The sequence below is a fragment of the Emiliania huxleyi genome (genome assembly GCF_000372725.1).
Source record: "Emiliania huxleyi CCMP1516 unplaced genomic scaffold EMIHUscaffold_69, whole genome shotgun sequence".
In the NCBI taxonomy this organism is placed as follows: Eukaryota; Haptophyta; order Isochrysidales; family Noelaerhabdaceae; genus Emiliania; species Emiliania huxleyi.
Window position 1 is genome coordinate 356086 of NW_005196830.1, and position 27954 is coordinate 384039.

A 27954-nucleotide genomic window follows, 5' to 3' on the forward strand; every position below is an offset into this window, starting at 1 on the left:
CGCCGGTTCTCGACCTCCGAGCGGTATCGCACGAGGGCGACCCGGCCGCGCAGGTGCTGCTCGCCGCGCGGCTCGCCTACCTGCTTGGCGGCCGCGCCGCCGAGGACCGGCTGTACGGCTGCGGTGCCGGCGAGGCGGTGAGACCGCCATAGCGAGCGTAGCGAGAGCCGGAGTGGTGAGGATCCTGCAGGGACGAGTCCTGGGGGGACACAACGCAGCGCCGCTCGCAGCGTGGAGCCCGAGCGGCCGGGGCAATCTCAACCGGTACGGGGGGCGCCTCAGCGGCGCAGAAGGGACCTGCTCGCTCCTCCAGGCGAGCCGCCGTGTGGCGGAGCTGGCAGCCTCCCCGGGCCGCGCGAGCGGAGACGTGCGCCAGATCCGCCGGCTGCTCGGCGAGCCGATATGGCCCGCGCACGACCGCGTGCTTCTCGGCTAGACCTCAGCCAGCTCCCGACTGCGTAGGCGGGTCAGCCGAGGGACCGCATGCCACAGCCGCTTACGCGTACGCCTCAGATGTGCTCTCGCTGCGCTGGCCACAGGCGACACAGACACACACACACACACACACACACACACACACACACACACACACACACACACACACACACACACGCACACACACACACACACACACACACACACACACACACACACGCTGCGCGCTTCGGCTGCTCGGCTCCAACCCGGCTGCCTCTCGCCGGCCGCAGGTGCAGGCCCTCGCGGGGGCGCTCCTCGTCCTCGGCACTGTCGACGGGTCGCAGGCGGCGGAATTGCTCTCGAAACAGCGGGCGTGCGGCGCGGCGGGCGAGGTGGAGGCGCGGGAGGCGGCGTTGGCCGGCGAGAGCGGCCCGTTGGTGTGGGTGAGAGGGTGGCCTCTCCTCTTTGGGTGTGTGTGGGCCGCGTCGCTGCCGGCGGAGACGCGCCGGCGGAGCCGCAGACACCCGAGGGAGGGCGAGCCGCCAAAAAAGGTGCCGCACGCAGTGCCACCAGTGCCAGCAGCATCACTGCCAGGGGGGGGCTGAGCCGCCTGTCGCGGGTAGCCTACATGTATATAGGTTACACATGCAGTTGCACAATCACACATCGACAGCTTACGTTACACACTGATCACTGCGTACGGGTGTAGAGCTCGAGAGCCGAGAGACGAAAAAGGCGAATAACGAGAATGACTCGCCCGTGAGCGAAGATCAAACTTACTACGAACACACCTCGCGTCACCTCCGCCCATAGGCCATACGAGATACGACGCGGCTATTTTATCGCAACCTCGCACAGTCGACAGTCCTCACACATCACACTCGCGTGTCACGACACACCCGACACGCAGATCGCAGTTGGTCACTAGTTGGTCGAATCACGCAAGGCGCGGGGCAGGGCCAGGGTGTGCGCAGTAGTCTGTAGAGAGGCACAGCTCTCCGCGCGGCGGCGCGGACGGTGCCTGTGGTGGGGAGCGGGAACGCACCGGACAGCCCAATCTCTCTCGCCAGAGTCGGGTGTCCCGACTCGGCCCTCATCCATACGTTGCCCGATCCACTCCTCACGCTCACATCGATGTCACGAGCGCGTCTCGGCCGCTCACGGCTCGTACTCTCGCTCGCTCGCTCGCTCGCTCGGGCGACGCCCGCCTGCCCGCCCGCCAGCGGCCGCAGATGGCCTGCTGTTGGTGTTGGTATGGCTGTCGGTGGGGATGCGGTCGATGGCAGAGCTGCCCCAGCTCGTCCTCTGCGCCCCGCTCTTGCGCCCGCTCTTGGGCCCGGGACACCGCTTCTTCATGCCCGCGCGCAAGGCCGCCTTCTGCTCGCGGCTAGCGCGGAAGCCTGCCTGGATCCTCAGCGCGCTGTCGTGCAGCGCCTGCTGCTGCTGCTGCTGCTGCTGCTGCGCGCGCTCGTCCACCTCCCTCCTCTCCGCCTCTGGGGGGGCGGGGGAGGCGCCGGGGAAGGCGACCAGGCTGCGGAAGCGCGCGGCGATCTTGCCCAAGTTGTCGACGGAGAGCCTTTGCGCCGGCCACGCGGAGCGGTACTTGTCGAAGGCGAACGCGTAGTTGCCGACGGTCTTGTTCATCCTGAAGTCCTTGATGTCGCCCACACCCCGCATCTCTGCCTCGATCTCGGCGTTGAGCGAGTCGCGGGTGACGGCCCCTCCGCCCGGCAGTTGGAAGCAGTAGTCTCGCGGCAGCAGGTGCCGCCAGCAAGCGGCACCCGCGGCCAGCGGCCCGGCGCCGCAGTACTCACTCGCGCCGAGCATGACCTTGCCGAGGGAGGATGGACGGGGGAGGGGCGGGTGTGGGCGGGTCGTGTGCGGACGTCTCCTCACGGCGTGTCTCTTCATGCGGCGCCGTCCCTTCCCCTCGAGGGAGAGGTGCTGCGGGGAGGTGCTGCGGGGAGAGGACTGACTCGTCACAGGCCTGAGTTGAGGAGTGGCACTAGGGTACTAGGGTACTAGGAGCAGCGGTTCACCTCGAGGAAGGAGTGGTGCTGCGGGCAGAGGAAAGCGACGGCGGCGAGCCGCAGCAGCGGCATCTCCTCGGCCGGCACGCCCAAGTAGCGCGCGATGGTCAGGATCTGGAAGGTGGTGCCGCTCGACGAGGCGCGCAGCGGGAGGCCGGCCGCCTATTCACAGCTAGAGGTGGGTGAAGAGACGCTGTTCACAGTAGAGGCGCGCAGCGGGAGGCCGGCCGCCTATTCACAGCTAGAGGTGGGTGAAGAGACGCTGTTCACAGTAGAGGCGCGCAGCGGGAGGCGAAGAGCACGCCGCAGCCGCGCACGCCAGCTCACACCCGTCGACGATGTCCCACCGCACGTCGCCAGAGAACCTGCTCACAGATGCCAGGTGTGAAGAGACCGCGCCGCTCGGGGAGGTGCCGCCGCCCACGTCGCCCGAGAGAGCACCACGGCATCGCGTCTGCGTCCGCGGCGGCGGCGGGGGCGGCGGCGCGCAGCCGCGAGGTGAAGGAGAACTCCGCCACGGACAGGCCCATGTCGAGTGCGGCGAGGGTGTCTGGCGGTGAAGGGGGGGGAAGGGGGGGGGGTGTATGAATGTGCGCGAGTCTCGCGTGGGCTCCTCTGCAGTTCATTTGGCCGCGCGCCCTCGTGCACGCGTGCTGCGTTGCGCTGCGACTCCTCCGTCGCGAGCGTGCGAAACTCGAGCTGCCGCGCCTGAGGAGGACATGTCTCAGACATGTCATGGACGTGTCGTGGACGCAAGCTCGCGAAACTCTCGAGCTGCCGCGCCGTCCACCGCTCCTGCTTGACAAACCACTTGCCTGCGCGCACGCGACGGCACGGACGCGTCATGGACTGCTCTGTCTCACCGCCCCCCCCCCCCCCCCTCTCTTCCGAAAAGCACGCGTGCCCCACAAGCCGTCGACGTTCGGCGTGAGCGCTCGCCGCTCGCAGTAGAAGGTAAAGTCGATGCCGAGGAAGCGGGCGAGCGCCTCCTCCTCTCCGCCAGCGACGCCCCACCCCTCCTCTTTCGCGTCGATCGCCTGCCGGGGATCCGACGGGGCCTTCTCAGGGACGGAGCTCCAGCCGCCAACGCCACCGCCAGCCGCCTCGAGCGCCGCCAGCAGCAGACCCTCCAGGTTGCACAGCACGCCCACCTGAGCACGGCACAACGAGGCTGCTCACTGCTGCCGCCAGGCTGCCTGCCAACAGCGCCTCCAGGCAGAGCTCGCCCACCTGAGAGCTTTGAACACCATTTGTTCGCTGTTCATTCACCACGCCTCCACGCTGCAGAGCACAGCCCACCTGCAGCACACAGCGTGCCGACCGATCGTGTGGGACGTGTCCTCGCCCCCCCCCCCCTCCTGCGCGTGACGCCGCGCGCACCTTCTCGCGCAGCCGGTCCTCCGTCTTGTCGGCGAGCAGATCCCGCACCTGAGAGGCGCCCCGTGTGTGGCGTGGAAGGGAGTGGAAGCGCTGTGTGTGTGTGTGTGTGTGGGTGGGTGGGTGGGTGGGTGGGGGGGTGGGGGGGGGGGTAGGCTCAACACCGCGTCGGGGTCGGACCCGAAGGCGGCGAACCCGCCGGCGTAGTCGCTGGTGCTGAAGGTCTTGAGGACAAAGGCGTCGACGGCCGCCGCGAGCGCCTCTGGATCGCCGCCGCTGTCCTCGTGCTCGCGCGTCGCGATGGCGCGAACAAAGGCCACGGCACGGTCCACGAGGCCGTTCACGACGTGCGTCACGCCGCTGTTATCGTACGCGACCGAGGCCACGACAAGCTCGAATATCTGCGACGCCTCGGTGTACTCGCGCCTCGCCTCCCGCGCCACATACTCGGCCAGCTCGTCCGAGCAGCCAGTTCCGACAACCTCCGCGATGACTGTTCTCGAGAGGGGCAGCGGCAAAATCTCGCACTGGCCTGCCGTTATCGGGGCCCAGCAACCGCTCTCCGAATCTGTGCGGCAGCTTGCGCGGCTTGCGGTGAGAAGCGCCCGCAGACGAGTAGAGTTCCGCCGCCGCACGTGGCTCTGCATCACGATCGTGGCGGCTACGGTCGCGGCCGCCGTGTGCTCTTCCTCGCAATATCCGAGGCTGCTGTCTTGTGACGGCGAGATGCGGACCGTCCCGGCCTGTTCGTCCTTGTCCCGCTGATCGTCCTTGTCCCGTACGCGGCTTGACGAGCAACCCATGCTGGAGAAGTGGAAGGCAAATTCGGCGCCGACGTTGGACGCTGTTCCTGGTACTGTGCCGTACGAAAGTGTGTACAAGTGTGAACAGCAGCTCCTGACCGGAGGAATGTATTCTTCACAACAAAATCTGTCGAGGTTCTCGAGGGGGATATCCTTTGGCCGCGTTGGGTAGCGAGGATTGGTGTGACGCGTTCCACGCAGGCGTGTTTTCTGACGGCCGACCGTCAGTGCACGGAGAGTTGCCCCTTCTCCGACTGCCCCGGCTAGTTCCCGAGGTCGTCGGGTGTGACCCCTGCGTCCCCCGAGACCTAGCGCGGGTGGGTTGGAGGGGGCTCGCTGCGAGGAAGGGCGGTGTAAGAAGCCGATCCCCGTACTGAGTAGTCCGCCCCACTCCTTCCCATCGGGCCGCAGACGCGGCCACGCCTCGCAGATTCGTTTCTCGCGCCTGGGTCAGGCGCGCGGGGCATCCCGGCGCCAGCCTAACGCAAAGCCGCAGCAGCACGCGTCGTTGTAGACAAAAACACCAAAAAAGCGAACGCCGATGACGCAGTGCCCACTTGCCGGAGGAGGTGGTGGCTATGACTTTGGACCTTTGCGAGAGCTGGCGAGCGGAGCAAGAGCGGTGTAGGCGCGTCCACGCGGCGCAGCGGCTCTCCCGCGACCACAGCCCCTCCCGCAGCCGCAGCCGTAGCCGCAGCCCCAACTCGCGCCGCTCTTGTAGTGTCGGGTAGTGACCAGGGGTGAGGGGACGGAGATTGAAGATCCCTCCCACCAAGATCGTGCAGGGCGGGAACACATGCACATGCACATGCACATGCACATGTCATGTTGTTGCACATGTTGTGCATGTGCATGTGCATGTGCATGTTCCTAAATCCCATCTCGTCTCAGAGGGTTGACCGTTTTTTATTAATTTATTTATTTGTATCAACCTAGTTTCTTTTATTTTTTGCCCCGGTTGTGCTGTCGCAGTGTCCCGATCTGCTTATCTCCACATGCGCACCACATGGGCGGCGAGACCACGCTTCGCACTTGCGTCATTTGCTTCTCCAACGCCTCCCTTAGCAAAATGCAAGAATTTTTGGCGATTTGAAGAAAAACGTGGTTTTTGTGTTGCTGGCGAGAAAGAGTGCGACACATCTAGCCGTAAGGAAAACACACACACCAACTCCAAGAGTCAAATATCTCGTGAATCTCTGGGCGCCAGGAACTAGGATCCTCCGGCTCGCTCGGCACTCGCCGACTCGGGTCTCAACGCGTCGAGCTTTGAGGGCCCGGCACATCTTCTACAGTCGTAACATGGCACGCCACTCTGCTCGATCCCTGCACCCTGCCATAAACCGTGAGACATGGAGAAGTGCTCGGTTGGCTACCAGGCGTCGTGTGCAGCCTAGACACGCGACGCCTCGACAACAGACGCGGAAGTCTCCGGCAAAGAGGCCTCCGTTAGTGATGACTCGGCCTCAACCGACGTCACGGCCTTGCGGGACAACATCGACGACAGACTGCGGCGGATCGACACAGAATCTTGTGCCCGCTGGATTGCGCCAATCGCCTTCGCCAGCAGAGAGAGCGACACCTATCGTGCCCGAGGGTGATGGCGCGGCTTGACATCGAGCGACTTTGCAGGGCCCGTGAGGAGTGTGAGTGCGAGTGGATGCCGAGTGCTGGCCGCGCCTGACGGTGCAGCCCCGAAAAGCAGGCGATGGCGAGGTCGCGGTAGAGGCCGGCCGCGATGAGCTCCTGTGATGGGGGGGCAAGGATAAGCTCGCTCCTGCGGGCTATTATGTACAAGGATGAGGTCGATTCCTGCGGCGTCGTCTCAAAAAAACGTGAAAATGGGACGCCTCCGCGCTCCGTGTCGTTCTCGTGGGCCATGACGATTGGCAGCCGCGCCTCCCGCACTTGCTTGACCTGCTCCGCGAGACGATCGTCTGACCAGCTCTCCTCGCACAGGTACAGCAGCATGTGGGTCGCCCGCTCTGGCATCTCCGCGGCATTGTCGACAGCGACGCCAGGGAAGGACGCGGCAAGCTCGTTCGCCATGCGCCGCGCGCCTTGGTTGGCGGGCGAGGCCCAAAGGACCACCTGAGGACGCTTTCAGACGTGTGTCTGAGGAATGGACTCGGAGTTTCCTTTTCAGTGGAAGCCCTTTTGCCTGCTTCGCGAACACGAGATTCTGACCCTGCACCTCGCCAGGGATGGTGAGCGGGAGCGACCGTAGGCCAGCGTAGGTCGGAGTTTGCACTAGCAGCGCCTGCGCGAAGAGAGGGGTTTGATGCTTCCCCGCAGGCGTGGGCGCAATGACGGCTTCGCGCGCCTCGGAGATCATCTTGAGGGAGACGAGTTGGAACTCCTCGATACGCATCCACACGACGAGTGGGAAAAGTTGGTCGAAGACGGCCGGCTGGAGTTCCGCAGGGCACTCGGCTCGCAGCTCCTGCAGGCGGCGGGGCTGCCTGGATGAGCGCGCTTGCGGCGGGGCGGGAGTGGACCCTCGCCGATAAGATGACGCCTCAATCGAGCCGCCGCCCTTGGCTGGGTCGGCCTCTTGCACGAGGATGATTGGCTTGCCCTTCTCGAGCGACGAGCGGATCTCGCGCAGGCAGTTCTTGCTCCGAAAGTATCCCTTGGACAGGAAAAAGAGGATGACCTGCGAGCGGCCAATGTAGCTCTCCAGCGCGCCGATATCCTCAAGGTCGTCCACGTCAAGGAAAACTTTGATGCCGGGCAGAAGCTGCTGCAGCTCGTTCTTGATCACCGCGACAGCGTCTTGACCAGTTGACCATATGTGGCTGTTGAAGAGGTGCCACGTCATGCCTTTCCCGAGCATCAGCTCGGGGGCCTGCTTGGTCGTCACGAGCCGAATCGTGGGGACCTTGGCGACGCGGCGGGCGGCGACGACAGCGCCGACAAGGAAGATGACGAGAGCAGCGCCGATGAGCACCGTCATCGGGATGACGATGGTCGCGTCGTCTGGCCAGCCCAGAATGAGCTGTGCTTTCTTCTTTGAGAGCTCCTCTTCGATTGCGTCGAACAGAGTCGTCCAGCTCGCACCAAGGAACACGAGTAGCAGCACAAGGTTGGTGGCCTGCCCAGCCGGGCGTGTGTTATGGGGAGCGTTTGGGGCGTAAACGGGGAGAAGAATGGGCGGGGCGGGTTGGGCGAAGGGGGGGGGGGGAGATGGGTAGGATGGGCGACGGAGGTGGTTCACCACAGCGAGGATGTCGTCCTCGATCCTCTTGAAGGGCGTTGCGACAGCAATGCTCCCGTCAACAGGAGCCACCCATTCAGCGGCTCGTTCCACTGTGGCTCGCTCGAAGGCTGGCCGCGCGCTGCCAAGTGGCTCCCTCAACAAGTACAAGTAGAAGGGCGACCTTCTCCAAGTCGTCAACGCGCCCGGCGGCTCCGGCAAGACTTTAGCCTTGGCCACCCTCCTTGCGGAGCAGGAGGAGATCCGCTCTCGGTCGACAACGTGGCAGCTAGTCGAGGGACTCGGTAGTTGTGACCCCCCTGAGTGAGGACAGGAGAGAGAGAGCTTTTGTGGTGTTGGTGTACGCAATAACGGGAACAGGGTAGTCGTTCTCTCCATCTCCCCTTCTAGCTCTTAGCATGAGCTGCGCCCTGTGTCCGACCCCTTTTGCGCAGCAACACCTTAAACTTTTAGGCCCTCCAAATTCGGGTCGGAGCGTAGCGGAGTGGGCCCCGAGTTTGAAAAGGGCGACGGACGCTTGCGTCCTAGCCTCCAACAACGCCTCCCCGGCGCAGAGGGGCCCCCGGAGGGATGCACAACCGCTCCACGCCACGCCGCTTGCGGCGGTCCTCTTCCCAGCTCCGCTGAGGGCCGTGCGTTGTTTCTTTTCAGTGAATGCGTTATTTCTTTTCAGCGTTGTAAAATAGTTAGAGGCTGCGCAGGCCGTCCCGTTTGCTGTTTGCATAAAAAACGCCTGTCTGTTGCGCTCAGCGCTGCGCGCGCGCGCGCCGGGGCTGTCTCACTCACGTGCCGCAATATGTGTCACACACGGCGGCTTCTGCCACCTCTCGATTGGCTCCACTTTCTACGCACACCTACCGGGGAAGGGGTGAGTTGACTTTGCCGCAGAGGCCGTCCCTAGCTGTGAACAGCAAACCGGGATCGAATTCTTTCAGTCTCGGAACACCAGTCAACGCTGCTCGCCCGGCCAAGGCTCGGGTTGACTCGGCAGACTAAGCCCGAGAGGCGTGGGAGTGCCTCGCCAGGAAAGGAGAAATCGAAAAACACATGAGATCGACGCCTGCGATGTGCTTCCTCATCGCATTCAGCTCTGCGGTGCGCGGGCCGAGCGATGCTGGGCGGCGCATCGCCGCGGCCGGCCGTCTCCGGAGCGCATCCGCCGCCGCCGCGAGCCACGTCGCCGACGCGCGATTCGCCGCTCTGCTGGCCCTCGACTCGGCGGGGATGGTGGCGCGAATCGAGACGGTGCCGGGTTTCTTTGAGCCGGCCCTCTTGCCCGTGCTCGCGGCGCTCGATGCCCGCCAGCGCGATCTGGACGTCCGCGGCGCCGTCGGTGAGATCGGCGTCTACCACGGCCGAAGCTTCGTCCCACTGGCGCTGCTGCGGCGAGAGGGAGAGGCAGCGGTGGCTGTCGACTGCTTTGAGGAGCAGCAGCACAACCGCGACGAGTCGGGCTGCGGCAACGAGGCGGCCTTTAACGCGACGCTAGAGCGGTTTTGCTGCGCGCATGACGTCGTGTCTGTCGCGTGCGACTCGACGCAGCTCGCGCCCGCCGACCTCCTCGCCGCTGCACGAGGGCCGATCCGGCTGCTGAGCGTCGACGGCTCGCACACAGAGGAGGCGGTGCTGGCTGACCTGTCGCTCGCTGCGGCGGCGCTGGCGGGCGGCGGCGTCGTGATCCTCGACGACGCGGTCAACGCAGACTGGCCCGGCGTGGTGTCGGGGCTGGCGAGGCATGTCTTTGAGGCGGGGGAGGGCGAGGACCAGCGGCTGCTGCCGTTCGCTCTCGGCTACAACAAGGCGTTCCTCTGCACTGCGCGGTGGCAGGCTGTGTACGGCGAGGCCCTGGCGCCGCTCGGGCGCAAGCGGGCGCGGTTTCTAGGCCACGACTGCGCCGTGCTGCCCCTGGGCTGGATCGCCGCCCACTTTGCGAATGACTAAGTCACATGCCGGCACCTGCACCTGAGCCTGAGAGAGCTGCGCGAGCCCGCTTGCAGAGGAGGAGCCGCCGCCAGCGGCCCCGGCCCCAGCATCTCGCGGCTCGCTGCAGGCCTCGCTCTCAAGGGGCGGCGAAGCGCTCGCCTAGCAACACGGCGCTGGTCGCTCTGAAGTCTCCGCCGCCGGCCGAGGGCTGGAGAGAGCGGAGAGGGTGGCGGCGGCGCGGTGGCGGCGTGGCGGCGGCGGTGGCAGCTAAGACAACGGCACGGTGACGACGGCGAGGGCAGTGGCCTCGGTGGCGAAGGCGGCGGTGGCAGTGGCAGCGACTGCGGCGGCGGCGGCGGCGCTAGAGTGGCTGAGGCCCCCCAGCGAGGCGGCGCAGCGCATGCGGATTCGGTCTGCTCGCGGTTCGTGCCCGCTTGCGGGTCAGCTCGCGGCGCGCTGCCCCCGAACCGGAGCGAGCGGGCGCTTGACGAGTGGCGCGCCGATCGGCCGCCACCCACTCCGCTCTCCCGCTCCCGGCGACGCTCTCAGTCTCGCTCGCGGGTGGGCGAGGAAAGGAGGGAGGATGTGCTGCCGTGCCCACACGCTGCGCAGCGGCTCTCCCGCGACCCCGGCCCCTCTCGTCGTAGCCGCAGTAGCCGCGGCCCCAACTCTTGCCGCTCTTCTGTGTGGAGTTGTGACGAGGGGTGAGGGACGGATTGGGAGCCCTGTCACACCAAGATCGTGCAGGGCGGGGACACAGTGCACATGCACATGCACAAGCGCACATGCACATGCATTGATGCACATGAGACATGTGCAGGACCCAGTCTTTTTTTGGGATACTTTTGTGAACACCCCCATCGCCCATGAAACTAATATGACAAAAACCTCTAAGAGCCCAGCCAGGCCGGTAGTCGGCCCGTCATGGCATCGCACGAGAGCTGAAGGAGCGCGTGTTTAGCACGGTCTCCCTGCACGCACTGCTCTGGCGCCCTAGGGCATCGGTCGGTCCCGGCGCAAGACACCGCGCGGCGCTTCGCAGGAGCGGGGCGCGGGGAGGGCCAGGGCCAGTGCCGAGCAAACCTACGCCGTCGCTGTCTTTTGCTTCTTCGAGCTGCCGCCCGCCTCCTCCCTGCGGATGCAGTCGTCCTCGTCGACGGGCGCCTGCAAAGGAGCGGGAGAAGTGAAGGGCTCCGGCTCACATCCCGCTGATCGCACCTCGCACACTGTGGCACCCAGGTGACGCCGCCCTCGTCGAGCTTGACCTTGTACGGGCAGACCTGGCCCTGCTCCATCTCCTCGTCGCGCCACAGGAGCTGCACAACCTCGCCCGCCTGGCGCATGCCGCCGGCCATGCTGCACTCCACCCGGTCGCCAACCTGAGATATGGGGAGATATGGGGAGATATGGGGAGATATGGGCCATGCAGCACTCCACCCGGTCGCCAACCTGCCCACGGCTGTCGCGCTCAAGACGCGGTCTTCACACAGCACGCGGAGAGAGACAGCAGAGAGAGGGGGGGGGGGGGGGAGGGAGGCACTCTCTGGGGTGGATCTGAGAGGATCTCTGGTGCGGCGCCAGCCTTGAAGCGGAGCGCGTCGCGCTTCTTCGCCAAGTTCTCCTCGGACGCGACGCAAGCTGCAAAGTCCGCCTGGAGGAGGGCGGCGCGGCGGGGTCAGAGCAGCTTCTACGTAGCGCGGGCCGAGGGCCGCCCCCGCGTGCTCCACACGCACGGAGTCGGCAGGAGCCCTCGACAGCAGCACGCCCCCGAGTGTACCCTCGACGCTGGCGGCAAGCTGCCGGCGTCGAGATCTAGCCGAGATCTAGACCGTTACGGCGGCGTGCCTTGAGGGCGGCGGCGTCGATGTTCTTGCCGATGAAGACCTGCTCACGCCGCGAGGTGTGAATAGGGACAACGGAAGAGCGACGCCCGGGCTCTCGCCGGCCAAACACCAGCTTCGTCTCGCGGGGCTCGTCCGGCTCCCAGTCCTCGAACTCGCCTGAGGAGGGGGGGGGGGGGGGTGGTCTCGGGTGACTCGGCTGCATCTCCCGGCGCAGCCTGTGCCGCACGGAGCTGCACCGCTGAAGATCATGTGCGAGATATGGGGAGATATGAGGAGCTGCACCGTTGAAGATCATGTGCACCGCGTGGTAGACGAACTTTTGCGTCGCGTGCTGCACGTTGAGCACGCCCTTCATCCGGTAGAGGTCGGTCCCTACACCAGCAGACCACACACCGGCGGTGGGGCACCACCGCACCTGGCCGCGCCGCACGCCCGCCTCCGGCCGGGCCACGCGCCCTTGTTCTGCAGCAGGCCTCCGATCCAGTCCTGGACGAGCCCAAAGTCGAGCGGCACCTGATCTCGCCGCGATCTCGGCGGTCAGACCCCTCGGCTTCTCCCGGCGGATCTCGGCGGATCTCGGCGGATCTCGGGGCGAGCGGCGCATTCTCGGTGATGGCGACGCTGCTCACAGACGTGTCGTGCTCGTGCTCGCCTGCGGCCGAGGTCGGACGAGCTCACCCCGAGCTCCACCGAGGTGGTGCTTGCTCGCCACGTGAGCTGCACAAGAGGCGCGCAAGCTGCATCTCGGGGCTGCATCTCGGGGCTGCATCTCGGGGCTGCATCTCGGGGCTGCATCTCGGGGCTGCATCTCGGGGCTGCATCTCGCCGTCGGTGTTGAGGAACTCGGGGTCCATCTCGATGACGCGCTTCAGGTCGAAGGCGCCGATGTCGAGGACCCAGTCGGGCGACACCTCCGCCTTGGTGCAGCGCTGGACGGGCGCCTGCGGGCGGCAGGGTGTGTGGCGGCCTCCGCGCGAGCGGGGAGGTGCGGGTGGGGCTCTCGGAAGACGGCCGGACGAGGTGTGTGTGCGTGTCTCTCCCTCTCTCTCTGCGCGCGTCTCTCTGCGCGTGCTCTCCTGCGAGTTGATCGACTTGAGCCGCTTCTCGACGCGGAGCAGGTCCTCCTCCGAGACGAGGTCCGTCTTGTTGAGCAGGATCCGGTCCGCAAAGGCGACCTGAGAGAGGCGCGGTGTGTGAGCAGCGAGGCGTGAACAGAGGCCCGCCTTGCGGTGCGGTTGTGTGTGTGTGTGTCGGCGAGGGCGGGACATGAAAATGCCACCAGGTCACAGTGATGGAATAGGCGTGTGTGTGTATTCATGTGTCACCTGCTCGACCGCCTCGTTCTCGGCGCCCTCGGGCTTCTCCTCGTCGAGGTGCTGCGCCGCGAAGGGAGGAGTGACGGGGGGGTGGGGGGGGGGGGGCGAGGAGGGGCGAGGAGAAGGAGGGGGCGGGAGGAGGGGAGGGAGGACTAGAGCGAGTGTGTGCGAGGTCTGCGCGGCACTGCTGCTGGCCCTGTGGCGGCGGCGGCGCGGGGCAAAGGCGAGGGCGAGCCGGGCGCTGCGAGGTGCGGCGAGGTGCGGCGAGGTGCGGCGAGGTGCGGCGGGGTGCGGCGAGGTGCGCCTGCTCGACGTGCTTCGCGTCGACGAGGGTGACGATCCCGTCGAGCTTGAAGGAGGCCTTGACCTGGTGAGCGGGGCGAGGGGGGCGGGGGGAGGGCGGGGGGAGGGAGGGGTGGAGGGCCGCGTCGTGGGAGAGGGGAGGCGGCGTGGGCTGTGTCGTGGACGGTGCGGCGGGGTGTGCGCGAGGCGTCTCTCGAGCGCGCCATGTCGTCGACGAAGAAGGTCTGGGCGACGGGCGCCGGGTCGGCCATGCCTGCGGGGAAGGTTCCGAGAGTTTTCCGAGGCGGGCGACGGGAGAGCGGCGGCGAGGTTTGGCCCGCGCCTGTTGTCTCGATGATGACGCCGTCGAGCTGCGAGCGGCGAGGGGGGGCCGCGCGGTGAGGCGGCAGGCAGGGGAGGGGGGCGGCAGGCAGGGGGCAGGCAGGGGGCAGAGGCGGCGAGCCAGAGGGCTGCTGAGGTAGCGGTGAGGAGCGGTGCTGAGGCGGCGCAGTGTGCAGCGGCCACCTTGAGCGTGCCGGCCTTGACGCGCTTGGCGAGCTTCTCGAGCACGACGATCAGGTCCTGTGGGCCAGGGCTCGAGAGGTCTCAAGGAGAGGTGAGCCGTTCAACGCCCGCCCCTCGCACACGACGGTCCGCTCCTGCCGGACGGTGCAGCAGATGCAGCCGTTCATCATCTCGATGATCTCCTCGTCCGACTGCATCTTCGTGTTCTTCTGAAGCAGCATGTCCTGCGCGGAGCGGGCAGGCGGATGGCCGGGCTCGGACAGCAGCACTGGCGGCGGCTCGGTGTGGCGGCTGACGGCAGCGGCAGACAGGCGACCAGGGCTCGCGTGGCGGCGGGCTCGGCGGGTGGGCTCGGAGGCGTGGCCGGGGGCACGGGCAGGACCGCCAAATACGGCGTCACGACGCGGTAGGCAGTGTGTGGAAGCGTACATCAATGCCAACGTCGCCGAACTCATTCTCGATGACGGCGATCTTCTTGCCGTGCTTTGCGGTGAGGATGTGGTTGAGCAGGGTGGTCTTGCCGCTTCCCAGGAAGCCGGTGAGCACCGTCACTGGGACTAGTGGGACTTCCGCAGAGCTAAGTGTAGCCATTGATGTCGTGCCCGCGGTGTCAGTGCGTCAAGGGGCTGAAGCCGCTTCGAGCACCCTTGGTTGGGGACCCCTGTGCAAAGAGGTGGGGGTGGGGGTGGGGGGGGGGGGGGGGGGCGGACCCTCCGCGGGGGGGTTTCAAATTTCGGCCTCCCGAGGCTGCTAGAGCGGGTCGGCCCCGACTAACTAGGGGCGGGCCCAGCCGGGCGGAGAAGACCTTCCTACTTTGTGGTGCGTCGGCCGTCGCACCGGACTGTCATCCGGTTTTCGGCTTGAGCGGGTCGTGATACGGCCGCGAGAGCGAGCACCGCGGCCACAGTGCCGTGGAGGCTGGAGCCGGCCGGCCGGCTCGCAGCCATGCTGCCGCTGGTGCGCCACGCCCGCCTCCCGTCCGTCCCCGGACGGTCCGGTGGCTCCAACCACAGCGGCCCGCCTCACCGTATGTGAAGCTTCTGGGGCCCACCGGTGCCGTCGTCCGGAGAGGTATCGGTGGGGCATCATCGAAATCAAGTTCAAAATCCGCCGCTCCTACAGTGCCGCGCCGCCTCCCACACGCACACACCTTTACCTCCTGCTCGACCGAGTTTGCGATGAGAAGTGACCCGAGCCGCCGGGTGCCCCGCAGCGGCCTCGCTGGACCAGAAGAACCGGTCCGCGAGTGCTCCGCAGCAGCCTCGCTGAGCCAGAACGTCGGCTCGCGAGGTGGGGTGCTAGTATGAGCCCGACCCAGGTCGTAGTGTTCTTGCTCCCAGCGCTTGCGCTTCGGCGGTTAGTGGTGCACTACGAGTAACCTCCGAGAAACCCTTCGGGTCGCTCCTCATCGCAAACCCTGTCAGCAGAGTCTCCTACGGGAATGTACGTAAGAGCTACATACACAAAAAAAATCTCGGTGGGGCATCATTGACTCCACCCTGGCTCCCTGGGGACCCACTAGAGCGCCCTGTCGAACCCTGGGGACCCCTGTTGTGAGAGGCGGGCCTGCGCCCAGGAACGAAATCAGGAATGAAAAGAAAGAAAAGGTGATGCGTTACTCTTACGACAAAAGAAATCGAACTCCCGCGCGTGCACTTTCCTGTACAATGGCACTCACACTCCGCGTCGACGTCGACGGCGTCGCAAGCGGCGAGCACCCTCTCGCCTTTTCCAACGCGCACGAGTGCTCGGTGCGGTTTCCCGCCGGCACGGCTGCCCTTGATGCCCAGAGCTCGACCGTGCGCTGCGTAATCTTCGACGCCACGATGGCTCCGCTGGTGGACGTCACCGCGGTGCTCGGCGCCAAGGACGACTCGTGGGTCCGAATGCCCGGCTCGCGGCCGCTCTCCTGCTGCACGCTAGACGAGCGAGGCTTCACGGTCTCCATCGACGTACGAGCGGACACTTTCCTGCCGGCTGTCCTCACGGCTGTGCGCGTAATGCACCGCCCGGGCCAGACGGAGGCAGCGGCGAGTCGGTCGGACCCAGCGGCGAGTCTACCGAAGCCGGCACAGCGGCAAGGCGCGCTGCGGCGGCCTGGCCGCGCCACCACCAGTGGCGACGACAGCGATGGCGAGTGCGACTGGACGCCTCCCTCCCTCCGCGTCGCATGCGGGCAGTGGCTGCGAGAGACACCGCTGCGCGTCCCGTCCGCGCGGGTGTGGTGCGGCACCCTGCAGCGAGACCCGCCCGCCCGCCCGCACTGCCCTGTTGACGCGCGTGCGCCGCGCCGCAGGCACGGCGCGCTGCCCTGCGCCGAGGCGCGCGCGGCGCTCGAGGCGGACGCGGTGCTGCTCGCGCGGCGGTTCGCCACTCGGCCAGGCAGCCTCTGGCTCCGCGCGCGGTGCTGCTCGCATCCCTCCCCTCTCCCAACCTCGCCTCCTCCTCCTCCAGGCACCTTCTGGCTCCCGCTCGAGGGCGCCGACCCGCACTGCGCACTCGAGCGGCTCGCGCTCGCGGTGCTGCGCTTCCACATGCGCGGCGGAGGGCCAGCCGGCACGCCGCCGTCGCCCGCGTGCGGTGGCGTGTGCGGGGCAGAGTGGTGGGTGCAGGTGCGCGAGCTCGGCTGCATCTCTCGGCTGCATCTCTCGGCTCCTCCTCGGCTCCTCCTCGGCTACATCTCGGCTAGATCTCGGCTACATCTCGGCTACATCTCGGCTACATCTCTTGGGGGCAGGTGCGGGAGCTTGGCGCGGCGCACGCGTCGGACCGTTCGATCGCGTACCACTGGCGCCGAGATGGAGCCGAGATGGAGCCGAGATGGAGCCGAGATGGAGCCGAGATGGAGCCTCAGCTCGATCGCGTACCGCCGCCGCATGCCGCCGCCGCCGCCGCATGCCGCCGCCGCCGCCTCTCCCGCGCCGTTCCGAGTCGAGGTGCGGCCTTCTCCCGCCGCAGGGACGGCGACGAGGCGTGCATGCGTCAGGGCGAGCACGTGCCTCCCCTCCTCGCCACAGTGACCTACCTCGGGGCGGACGGGGCTCCGACCCTGCTCCTCCCCGCCACGGCCGACGAGCGCGGCATCGCAGAGGCGCGCCCGCACGCCGCCCCCGCCGCCGCGTTCTTCAGCCGCCCCCGGCCGGGCAAGCATCTTGCCTTCGACGGACGGCTGCTGCACGGCTGCCCGCATGAGTACGCGACGCCACCTCCCTCGGGCGCGCGCGGGTGCGGCGGGTGCGGCGGCGGGTGCGGCGGGCGGCGCGTCTCGCTGCTGGTCAACGTGTGGACAGGCCACCAGCCGCTCGCCGCGCACCCGCTGCCCGCGGACGTGGCGGCGCTGCTCTCAGACTCCCCGGCCACGTGCGCGCTCGGAGACCTCAGCCCGGCCCAGCCGGAGGTATGGCCGACGGAGGAGGCGGAGGAGCGGCTGCTGCGCGTCGGGAGGGGAGGCACACACCCTCCCCTCGTCGTGCGTGGGTTGCCGCCGCCGGGCGCGGTCGCCGCCACCGCCGCGTCGGCCGATTTCCTGCGCATCGCCCGCGTGAGCCTGGCGGTGCAGGAGAGATCGGCGTGGAGATAGGATAGGGGATGATCGCAGAGCTACGGCTCTACGCGAGAAACTCGAGGGTGAATTGGTCGATTTTTTTGTTTCACAGCTGTGTTGCATCATCACAGCTCACCGCACGCCGCGTTGTCAGTAGTCGCAGGCGTTACACAATTATTGTGTGATCTGAGAGAGAGAGATCTGAGAGCCGCTTGTAAAATAAGACTTAAGAGGAATTTTATACGGGCCCTTCAAAAAGAGAAACCGTTCGTGGGGTCGTTGTTCTCCTGTTGCATCAACATCACGAGAGCGCCGCGATCGCCAAGGTTGGACCCCTCGCCGACGGACCAACAGGCCTCGGCATGCTGGCGGACGCGTTGCATCGCTCCCGCTTCGTCGTACGGTATGCACGCCCCGGCTGCAGTGCGGCGACGGTTGTCGAGGCTGTGCACGCTCGCGTTCTCCCGCCAAACACAGCCTCTGCCAGCCTCGAGCATCGCCGGGCGGAGAAGGCTGTCTGCGAGGCCATCGACCGCATTCTCGGGCGCCCCGGCACCTGGGATGCGGCGGCGAAGCGGCGTGGCCTCATCAACCTCGGTTTGGACTCGCACGACCTTGCAGCCCTCGCCGCCACGCTCGGGCTCGAGGAGCGAGAGCTCCTCGATGCTCCCAGTGTGGAGCGGCTCGCCAGCCGCGTCGCCGCAGTCTCTGCGCCGGCCTCCGTCCCGGCCACGCTCACCAACGGCAGCATGAAAACCGAGCGCGACGCGCACCGGCTTGTGGGCGCAACCGCAGCCCTCCCGAGCGGGGCTGGCCTGCGGAAGCTGCGAACGTGCATGGCGGACCTCGTGCAGGAGGTCCCAATGTGCCGCTGGCAGCTGCCGCCCATTCCCGCCTCGGGAACGGCGCAGGCCCTGCGCGTGCGCCACGGCGGCTTCGTGGTCGGCGCCGAGCTCTTCGACAACGTGGCGTTCGACGTGTCACCCGCCGAGGCGGCGGCGATGGACCCGCAGCAGCGGCTGCTGCTCGAGCACGGCTATGCCGCGCTGCACGGCGCGGGCCTGCAGAGGGAGGCGCTGCTGGGCAGCGCGACGGGCGTCTTCGTGGGCATCACCTCCCGCGAGTTTGAGCTCGTCGTCTCCAAGCACGGCGTCGCCTCCGCCCACGCCTCTGCCCTCGCGGGAGGCCGCTCCGTCTTCTCTGCCACGGGCGGCGTGCCCGCCGTTGCGTCGGGCCGCCTTTCCTTCGTGCTCGGGCTGCACGGCCCCTGCCTGTCGATCGACACCGCTTGCTCCTCCTCCCTCGTCGCCCTCCACTCCGCCCTCCTCGCACGCGACGCCGAGGCGGACGCCGTCCCTCCAGCTGCTCGCTCCCTGGTCGCGGCGGTCCACCTGATGCTGCTGCCCGACACAGCCGCCGCCTACGCGCTCGCAATGATGACGAGCGCGACCGGCCGCTGCCGCACCTTCGACGCGGCCGCCGACGGCTACGCCCGTGCCGAGGCGTGCTGCGCCGCGGCGGTCGGCACGGCTCTTGCGACGAGCGGCGGCGGCGGCGGCGGCGGCGTGGCGCTTCTGAGCTCAGCGGTGCGGCAGGACGGGCGGAGCGCGAGCCTGACGGCGCCCAACGGGGAGGCGCAGCAGCTGCTGCTCCGCGTCGCGCTGGCGCGGGCCGGCGGCGGTTCGGACCACATCGCCGCTGTCGAGGCGCACGGCACCGGCACGCCTCTCGGAGATGCCGTCGAGGCGTCGTCCCTCGCGGCTGCTGCACCGCTCACCCAAGCGCTGGGCGGCGTCAAGGCGAGCGTGGGCCACGCCGAGCCCGCCGCCGGCACCGTGGGACTGCTGCGGCTCTGCGACCTCCTCGCCGCGCGCCTTGCTCCGACCAACAGCCAGCTGCGCCGGCCGAACCGGCATGTCGTGAGCGCGCTCGCGCCCGGCGGCGGGAGCGCGCTGCCGGTGCAGCGCTGCTCGCTGCCTGAGCTCGGCGGAGGGCGCACTTCACCGGCGCACTGCTTGGGCCTCGTCTCCTCATTCGGCTTCTCCGGCACCATCGCCTCCGCCTCCGCCTCCGCCACCGCCTCCGCCTCCGCCTCCGCCTCCGCGTCCACCTCCGCCTCCGCCTTCCCCGTGCCCTCGCCGGCGCTGCGATACCGCCGCCGCGCATTCCTGTGGCACCGCCCCTCGCTCCACGCCCCCGCGGCCACGCTCGCGTCCCTGCTCGCCTCGTCAGCCGCCTCGTCGGCCGCCTCCTCCGCCTCGCTCGCGTCCGCCGCGGACACCTCCCTCGGCTCGCCCGCGCACCTCCACCCGCCCGACAGCACGCGCCGGGCCGAGGCGGAGACGCTCGTCCTACGCCACTTGCGGCAGCTCGCCGGCGCCCCTCCGCCACCGGCAGCGGACAAGCCCCTCGGCCCGTACTTGCGCTCGCCGCTCGACGACGACGCGGGCAAGGCCGCAGAGGCCCGCGGCCGGCTCGACCCGGCGCAGCTCGACGAGCTGCTGCGCGACCTGTCGGGGCGGCCCACCCCGCCTTCGCTCCTCGAGGGGGAGGCCTCGCTCCGCGCGTGCGCGGCGCACGTGCTCCGGGCGCGCGCCCGGCACGGCGGGACCGGCAAGGACAGCATCTCCTCGCCGTCCGGCGGCTCGTCGCCCCAGTGTAGCGGCAGCGACGACGGCTTGGACGGCCGCGTCGCGTGCGGCGACTCGGCGTGGCGCACGGCGGCACCCTCCTTGACAGTGGCCGCCAGGGCGCCGTCGCGGCTGGGGCCGGAGGGCGTCGCCATCGAGGTTCCCGGTGCGAGCTGCCTCTTGCCCATGTCCATGCAGACGCCGGCGCAGCTGTGGGCGTGCGCGGCGAGAGGCGGCGACGCTGTCGGAGAGGTGCCGGCGCTGCGGTGGGTGCCATCCGACATCGAGGACGAGACGACGGACCCGCGCATCGTGGCACGCTGCCGGCACGGCGCCTTCGTCGAGGAGGCCGAGCTCTTCGACGCTTCCTTTTGGACAATGTCGGTGGCGGAGGCCCGTGTCACCGACCCGCAGCACCGCCTCCTCCTCGAGCGCGGCTACGAGGCGCTGCACGCCGCGGGGCTGCGCCGCGACTCGCTCATGCACGCCCACGCCGCCGTCGACGTCGGGATCTACAGCACCGACTTCCAGGCCGCCATCAAGAACGGGCGCCTCCACCCAGGGTCAACGCGCACCACCTATGCGGCGGTGGGCCATTCGCTCGCCGTCGCGTCGGGCCGCCTGTCCTACGCGCTCGGGCTGCAGGGCCCATGCATGGCGATCGAGACGGCATGCTCCGCGTCCCTCGTGGCGCTGCATTGCGCCGTCCAGCAGCTGCACTGCACCGAGGCGTCCCTCGCCCTCGCCGCCGGCGTCAACATGATCCTAGACCCCCTCTCCTCGCTGACCATGGCCATCGTCGGCATGACCTCGCCCACCGGTCGCAGCTACACCTTCGATGCGCGCGCAGACGGGTTTGCGCGCGCCGAAGCCACCGCGGCCCTGGCCCTGATCCCTCGGCCGCCCGTCTCTCCGCGCGAGACGCGGATTCATGGCGTGCCAGACGTCGAGACGCCGCCGCGGCTGTGCATCGCGGGCACGTCGGTCCAACAGGACGGCAAGAGCGCGAGCCTGACGGCGCCCAGTGGCAAGGCGCAGGCGAGCCTCGTCAACGCCGCGCTCTCGTTGTCCGGAGCGGTGCCTGCCCACTTCGCCGCCGTCGAGGCGCACGGCACCGGCACTCCGCTCGGCGATCCGATCGAGGCGCGTTCGCTCTCCGCTGTGGCGAGCGGAAGCAGCGGCGGCGGCGGCGGCGGCGGCGGCCTTACCCACCGGCAGCAGCTGCGCGCGGCAGCAGAGAGACCGGCGACGCCGCTGCCGGTCTGCGGCGTGAAGGCGAACCTCGCTCACACGGAGTCGACTTCGGGCATCGTTGGCTTTGTCCGCTTGGTGAGCGGCCTCGCGGGCGCGGGGCAAGTGGCGCCGAACGCGCAGCTCACGCGGGCGAACCCGCATTTGCGCTCGGCCCTCGGCGCGGGCGGCATCTACTTGCCAACGCAGCTCATGCGCCGACGCTGCGGCATCGCCCTCGCGCCTCGCGACCGCACCGCGGTGGCGCTGGCCCAGCCCCTCTGCCCCGAGCTGCTTGCTGGCACGAGCTCGTTCGGCTACTCTGGCACCATCGCGCATGCGATCGCGTCCGTCCCGTCAGGGGTGGGCTGGGGAGCGCTGCCGACAGAGGGCCCCTCGTACCGCCGCCGCGCCTTCGTGTGGCGCGCGGAGGAGCACCCGCTGCTACGCTCGCGGCTGCCGCCCTCCGGCGGCCGCGTCGCCTTCCGCTCGCCGGTCGCGGGGCCGCTGCGCGCCCTCGTGGCGGACCACGTCGTGAACGGGCGGGTGATGATGCCGGGCGCGGCCTACCTCGAGATGGCGCGAGCGGCGCGCTGCATGCTGCGCCGCGGCCGCGCGAGCGGCGCGGCGGAGCTCGGCGCCGTGGCCTTCCTGCGGCCGCTCGTCCTCGACGCCGAGGGCGGCGCCTCGCTCGCGGTCGAGGTGTCGCTCGACCAGGACGACAGCGGCTTCGAGGTGCGCGGCGGCGAGCCGCCGGCCGGGGCGGCGGCCGGCGCCGCGCTCGAGGCGGGGTCGCTGCACTGCGCGGGCCGCGCAGAGGCGACGCGCGAGCCCGTGGCTTGCGCGGCCGCGGAGCTCGACGCGGCGCGGCGGCGCTGCGGCACGCCGCTGGACGTGGCGGCGCTCTACGCCGAGTTCTCGTCGGCGGGCATCGCGTACGGCCCGCTCTACCGCCCCGTCACCGCCGCTGCACTCGGCGAGGCGGAGGTTGTCGGCACGATCCGGCCGGCGCGGCGGGGCCGCAGGGGCGTGCAGTGCCACCCGAGCGAGCTCGACGCCGCGCTGCACCTCGGCAGCTCGCTCTCGGGCGTGGGCGCGCCGGGCGCGCCGCGGCTGCCCACGGGCCTCGACGGCGCGGTTCTGCGCTCGGCGGCGGAACGCGGCCCGCTGTGGGCGATCCTCACCGCCGCCTCCGAGGGCAGCTGCGACAGCCGGCTGCTGGCCGGGCCGCGCGCGCGCGAGGAGGTGCGGGTGTGGGGCTTCCGCACCAAGCAGGCGGGTGGCGGCGGCCGGGCGGCCGAGGCGCTGCCGAGCCTCTACGCGACCGAGTGGCTCTCGGCGGCGGCGGCGGACGACGAGGGCGCGGGCGCGGCGGCGGCGGCGGCTCCGTTGCTCGTGCTAGTGCCCTCTGGCGACCTGAGCGGCGCGCGGCTGGCCCAGGCGCTGTGCGACGCGCCCGCGGCGGCGCGCGAGTGGCTGGCCGAGGCCGCCGTCGTCGAGGAGGACGGTGCTGCGCACGGGCCAGTGCTTCTCGCCACGGGCGGCGGCGCGGAGCTCGTGGTGCTGCACGAGGCGCTCGGGCTGCTGGTGGCGCACTTGCGCGGCGAGCGCGCGGTGTGGCTGCTCACGTCGTCGGACGCGCCGCCGCGCGGGGTGGGTGGCCCGGCGCGGGCGGGCTCCGGCTGCGGCAGCCTCTGGAGCGCGGCGCCGTCGGCGAGGAACGGCGGGCTGCGGGGCTTGGCCAGGGCCGCCCGGCTCGAGGCGCCCGAGCTGCAGCTCTTCTTTGCCGACGTCGCAAGCGGCGACCGGCCCGCCCTGCGGTCGCTGGCCGCGTGCGCGCTGGCTGGCCGCGTGCGCGTGGTGGGCGGCGTCAACGCGCTGCAGACGAGCACGACCGAAGAGGCGGAGGTCGCCTTCTCGGGCGGGCGCACGCGTGTGCCGCGGCTGGCGCTGCATTGCCCCGCGTCGACGCGTGGCGGGTGGGCCGCGAGCGTCGGGGTGGTTGCTGGCGCGCTCGAGGCGTGCATCGACGCCGTGCATGGCGAGCTCGATTGGCCGCTCGTGAACGCCGGCTTCGAGCACGTCGAGGGCGTCGCGACGCGCTTTGCGCACGAGGCGCAGGCGACGCTCGGCGCCGAGATGGTGCCGCAAGCGCACCACCGGCACCTGCTCGCGTGGTGCGCGGGCGTGGCGGGGGCGGAGCCCCGTGCGGGCGAGCAGGCGGAGCTGGACGAGTCCCTCTTGTCGGTGTCCCTGCCGCCGGACCTGGAGACTACGTACGCGCAGGTGGTCCGGATCGGGTCCGGCCTGACGCCCGTGCTGCGCGGCGAGCTCGACGCGACCGAGAACCTCTTCCCCGGCGGCTCGTTCGACGCTGTCAAGCCGTTCTACGAGACGAACGTGCTCGCCACGACGTACAACGCGGCGACGGTGGCCGCGGTGCGGTCCGTGGCCGACCAGCTGCCAGAGGGCCGCAGGATCGGCGCGCTCGAGGTGGGTGCGGGCACCGGCGGCACGGCCGCGCAGGTCCTGCCGGTGCTGGCGCCGGCGTGCGACCGGTACATCTTCACCGACGTGTCGGACTTCTTCCTGCGCCAGGCGGCGCGCCGCTTCGGCTCGTTCGCCTGCTTCGAGGCCGCGCTGCTCAACATTGACGCCGACCCGAGGCTGCAGGGCTTCGCCTCGCACGAGCTCGACCTCGTCGTGGCGGCCAACGTGCTCCACGCCACGCCGAGCGTGCTCACCGCCCTGCGCCACTGCCGCCAGCTGCTGCGGCCGGGAGGCGCCCTCGTCGTCAACGAGGCGGTGCGCGTGTTCCGCTTCGTACAGGTCGTCTTTGGCCAGACGGACGGCTGGTGGCTCTTCAAGAAGGACGCCTTGCGCGCCGCCAACGAGAGCCCGCTCATGTCGTGGGAGCAGTGGCGCGCGGCCTTCAGCAGTTGCGGCTTCGCGTCGTCGCAGCGCACCGCCGGGCGGGGCTGGCTGTCGTACCAGGCCGTCATGGTGGCGCAGACGGCGCCACACCACGGCGCAGGCGCCGCAGGCGGCGCCGGCCTCATCACGGGCGGGCTCGGCGGGCTCGGTCTGCGCGCGGCGCTCGCGATGGTCTCGTCGTCATCGGTGGACGGCCTGCTGCTCGCCTCGCGCACCGGCCGGGTGCAGAACCGGAGCGAGCGGGACTGGGCGCAGCTGGTGAGCGACAGCGCCGAAGGGGGCTGTCGGGTGCGGGTGCTCGCGTGCGACGTGGGGGACGAGTCGCAGGCTCGCTGGCTGGTTGGCGCAGCGGCGGGGGTGGGCGCACTCCGCGTGGTCTATCACGCTGCGGGCGTCGTCTCGGACGGCGTTCTGGGCAGCCAGAGCGAGCGGACGCTGGCTGCCGTCTACGGCCCAAAGGTGCACGGCGCCTCGCACCTGCACCGCTCGGTCGCGACGCTCGGCTCGCTACGGCTCGCAATGACGTCTTCCGTGGCAAGCCTGCTCGGCTCATCGGGTCAATGCAATCACTCGGCCGCGAACGCGTGGCTCAACTGCCTCGCCAGCGTGCGGAGCGCGCGCGGCCTTCACGGCCAGAGCTCGCAGTGGGGCGCCGTGGCTGAGGTGGGCTACGCGGCGCGCCATGCCGACATGGACCGCTTCATCGCGATGCGCGGCATGCGGCCCGTGTCGAGTGAGCTGACCATGCATGCCATCGGCGCCGCGCTGTTTGGAGCGTGCGCCACGGTGATGGCCGTGGCGCCGATAGACTGGCGTGCGCTCGGCGCGGCCAGCAGGCGATACGGCAACGGAGCAGCGTCATCGTTCTTGAGGCCGATGCTTACCCGCTTCGGCAAGCATGCTGGCGATGCGTCCGCGCGGTCAAGAGACAAGGGCCACGGCGGCAGCGGAGCGCTGGCCACGCTGGACGACGTGCTCGAGGCCGTGCAAAGCGTGGTCGGCGTCGACGGCGTTGACGCAGACTCACCTCTCATGGAGGCGGGGATCGACTCGCTTGGCGCGGTTGAGCTGCGCAATCAGCTGCAGCCTTTTGCGGAGGACCCGCTGCCTGCGACGCTCGTCTTTGACCACCCGACCGCGCGCCTGCTCCACACCTCCCTCCAGCGCGATGTCGCCGTCGGGCCGGCCTTGGCCGCCCGTGCTCACGACAGCTCGCAGACCGCTGTCGTCGCGGGCTCGAGCTGCCGGCTGCCGGGCGGGGCGCTGGGCGCGGCGGGCGCGTCGCGGCTGGCGCTCTGCGGCGTCAGTGCCGTGGGCGAAGTGCCCGCCGCGAGGTGGGAGCTGCCAGCCTCGCTGTCAGCGTCGGTTCGGAGGCGGGCCTGTTGGGGCGGCTTCATGGTCGGCGCCGAGCTCTTCGACAACGCGCGCTTCGGCGTCTCGGCGGCGGAGGCGGCGATGATGGACCCGCAGCAGCGGCTGCTGCTCGAGCACGGCTACGAGGCGGTGCACGGCGCCGGCCTGCACAGGCAGGCGCTGCTGGGCAGCGCGACGGGCGTCTTTGTGGGCATCTCGTACACCGAGTACGCACCGGTCGCGCAAGGAAAGGGCTTCAGCGTGTACGGGCTCACGGGGAGCGGGCACTGCTTTGCGGCGGGGCGGCTGTCGTTTGTCCTCGGGCTGACCGGGCCGTGCGTCGCCTACGACACCGCCTGCTCCTCCGGCCTCGTCGCGTGCAGCGGCGCCAGCCTCGCGATCCGGGACGGGGAGGTTGAGCAGGCGCTGCTGGCGGGAGTCAACATGATGATCTCCCCGCTGACACCAATCATGCTCGCCACGGGCGGCATGACCTCACCGTCTGGCCGCTCGCACACCTTCGACTCGCGCGCCGACGGCTTCGCGCGCGGCGAGGCGTGCGCCGCCTTTGCGCTGCGGCCGGCGGCGGGCGGCGCGGCGGGCGGCGCGGGCGGCGCGGCGGGCGGCACGGCGGCCGAGGTGCTTGGCGCAGCGGTGCGGCAGGACGGCAAGAGTGCGAGCCTGACCGCGCCGAGCGGCCCGGCGCAGCAAGCGCTGCTGCGGGCGACGTTGGCGCAGGCGGGCGTGCAGGCCGTGGACATGTGCCACGTCGAGGCGCACGGCACTGGCACCGGGCTGGGCGACCCGATCGAGGCTGGCTCGCTGTCGGCGACCGTATTGCCCGCGTTGGGCGGCGGCGGGGGGGCGCCCGCGCTTGGCGGCATCAAGGCCAACGTGGGCCACGCCGAGCCGGCGGCGGGCGCTGTGGGGCTGCTCACCCTCAGCCTCCGGCTGCGCTCGAGCCAGGCGGCGCCAAACGCGCAGCTGCGCGCGCTCAACCCGCACGTCGGCGGCGCGATCCGAGGGCGTGGCTGCGCGCTGCCGACGCAGCTCGCGCCGCTCGGCGCGGGCGCGGGCGGCGGAGCAGCGGCCACAGCTCCTGCCTGCGGCGGAGTGAGCTCGTTCGGCCTCGGCGGCACCATCGCGCACGCGGTGGTGCGCTCGGCTGGGAGGCAAGCCCCGTGCGCTGCAGTGGACGGAGCGAGGCTGAATCCCCTTCGCCTGCAGCGCCACGCATTCCGCTGGAATGCAGTGAGCAGCGGCGCAGCGGCTTTGTCGTCATCGGGCGAGTCCGCTGCGCGAATACCTCGTGTCACCTTCGGAGGCGACACCTCTTCCTCCGCCGTGAGCGCAGCGCTCGCGACGCACTGCTCGACCGCTCTCTTTATCGAGCTGCGCGATGTCTCCTTGAAGCCAACCGCACCTTTGGGTGAGCTGCCCGCGCAGCTGTCGTCGCGCGCGTCTCCACTCGTAGTTGTGTGCTCTGGCTGCACGAGGGGCGACGCGCTGCTCCTGCCACTTCGGGCGACAGTGGTGCTCGCGAATGTCGACGCTTCCTTCGACTTCCCGCCCGCGCCGTGTGGAGCAGCCTTGTGTACCGCGCTGCCACATCGGGCTGCACAGCCCGCGGGCTTGGTGGGCCGGTTGTCTGCAGCCGACGCCCTTGCGGCGGGTCTCGTCGACTTCATTGGCGAAGCTGGCGACCTCGAGACGGAGCTGTCGCGGCTGTGCGCACGGCTACACAGTACCAGCGCCGCGCTGCTATCGGCGTGTGTCTCCTCGCTCCCCGCGCGCTCAGCCGCGAGCGCGATGGTGCTGATGGGGTCCCCGAACGGACCGCCAGACGGCTCGGTGCCGTCTGCAGCTGTGGGCAGGCCAGTTGCACCTGTCCCCCTTCTGATTTCTCCCCGACATGAACAGGTACGAGACGATCTCGTTCGGCTGTGGCTCGACGAGGAAACGGGTGTCGCGCAGCTCGAGTTGCACGACCCCGCCCACTTCAACACCTTCTCCCCAGGGTTGGGAGCTTCGGTGCTCAAGGCGGTGCGTCACCTTCGCGGCCTCTCCGGCCTTCGTGCCGTGGTGCTGTCGGGCGCGGGCCGTCATTTCTCGGTGGGCGGCAATCCGCATCAGCTTCGCACGGTCGCCGACCTCTCGCTGCCGGCTCTCGCATTCGTGCTTCGGCAGGTCTATCGCGGGTTCCTCGAGCTCTCGTCGCTCCCCGTGCCGGTGGTCGCCGCGGTGCATGGCTCTCTGGTCGGCGGCGCACTCGCAGGCACGCCTGCCTGCGCGAGGGAAGCAAGCGGGCCCCGTCTCATCGAAGCAAGCGAGCCCCGTCTCATCTCCGCCGCCCTCGTCGGTCAGGGATGATGCACGCTGATTTTGTCGTTGCCGAGGCGGGGTCTACCTTTGAACACGGAAACTTGCCCCGCGGCGTGTGTCCTCTCGGCATGCTCTCGCGCACATTTGCCGCCGCTGTCGGCCGCTCCGTCGCGCTCGACATCTACCTTCGCGACTCGAAGCTCGATGCGC

General features: G+C 69.4%; 4 protein-coding genes across 4 annotated transcripts; 2 read left to right on the forward strand and 2 right to left on the reverse strand.

Annotated features, from left to right (window-relative positions):
• Nucleotides 1-1456: 1456 nt before the first annotated feature.
• Nucleotides 1457-7580, reverse strand: EMIHUDRAFT_465372 (hypothetical protein; the record flags this gene model as incomplete). The annotated part of the gene is made up of 12 exons (XM_005762178.1): nucleotides 1457-2247; nucleotides 2457-2609; nucleotides 2649-2678; nucleotides 2800-2812; nucleotides 2889-2997; nucleotides 3346-3484; nucleotides 3627-3677; nucleotides 3828-3875; nucleotides 3989-4322; nucleotides 6207-6370; nucleotides 6533-6715; nucleotides 6819-7580. The coding sequence occupies 12 exons, from the start codon at nucleotides 7578-7580 to the stop codon at nucleotides 1576-1578; spliced, it is 2658 nt and encodes an 885-aa protein (XP_005762235.1). The 3' UTR covers nucleotides 1457-1575.
• Nucleotides 7581-8888: 1308 nt separating this feature from the next.
• On the forward strand, nucleotides 8889-9782 carry EMIHUDRAFT_216414 (hypothetical protein; the record flags this gene model as incomplete). The annotated part of the gene is made up of 1 exon (XM_005762179.1): nucleotides 8889-9782. One exon carries the CDS (start codon nucleotides 8889-8891, stop codon nucleotides 9780-9782), a length of 894 nt encoding a protein of 297 aa, XP_005762236.1.
• Nucleotides 9783-10639: 857 nt separating this feature from the next.
• EMIHUDRAFT_465373 (hypothetical protein) lies at nucleotides 10640-14322 on the reverse strand (the record flags this gene model as incomplete). The annotated part of the gene is made up of 17 exons (XM_005762180.1): nucleotides 10640-10928; nucleotides 11000-11143; nucleotides 11305-11415; nucleotides 11610-11648; nucleotides 11718-11764; nucleotides 11891-11980; nucleotides 12016-12121; nucleotides 12211-12255; nucleotides 12430-12549; nucleotides 12685-12783; nucleotides 12934-12984; nucleotides 13229-13291; nucleotides 13431-13480; nucleotides 13550-13577; nucleotides 13732-13788; nucleotides 13854-13955; nucleotides 14161-14322. The coding sequence occupies 17 exons, from the start codon at nucleotides 14320-14322 to the stop codon at nucleotides 10848-10850; spliced, it is 1395 nt and encodes a 464-aa protein (XP_005762237.1). The 3' UTR covers nucleotides 10640-10847.
• A 9276-nt stretch (nucleotides 14323-23598) lies between these two features.
• On the forward strand, nucleotides 23599-24000 carry EMIHUDRAFT_58674 (hypothetical protein; the record flags this gene model as incomplete). Its single annotated transcript, XM_005762181.1, has 1 exon — nucleotides 23599-24000. A coding segment is annotated over one exon (402 nt), but the record flags the coding sequence as incomplete, so codon positions are not given.
• Between the last annotated feature and the right edge of the window lie 3954 nt (nucleotides 24001-27954).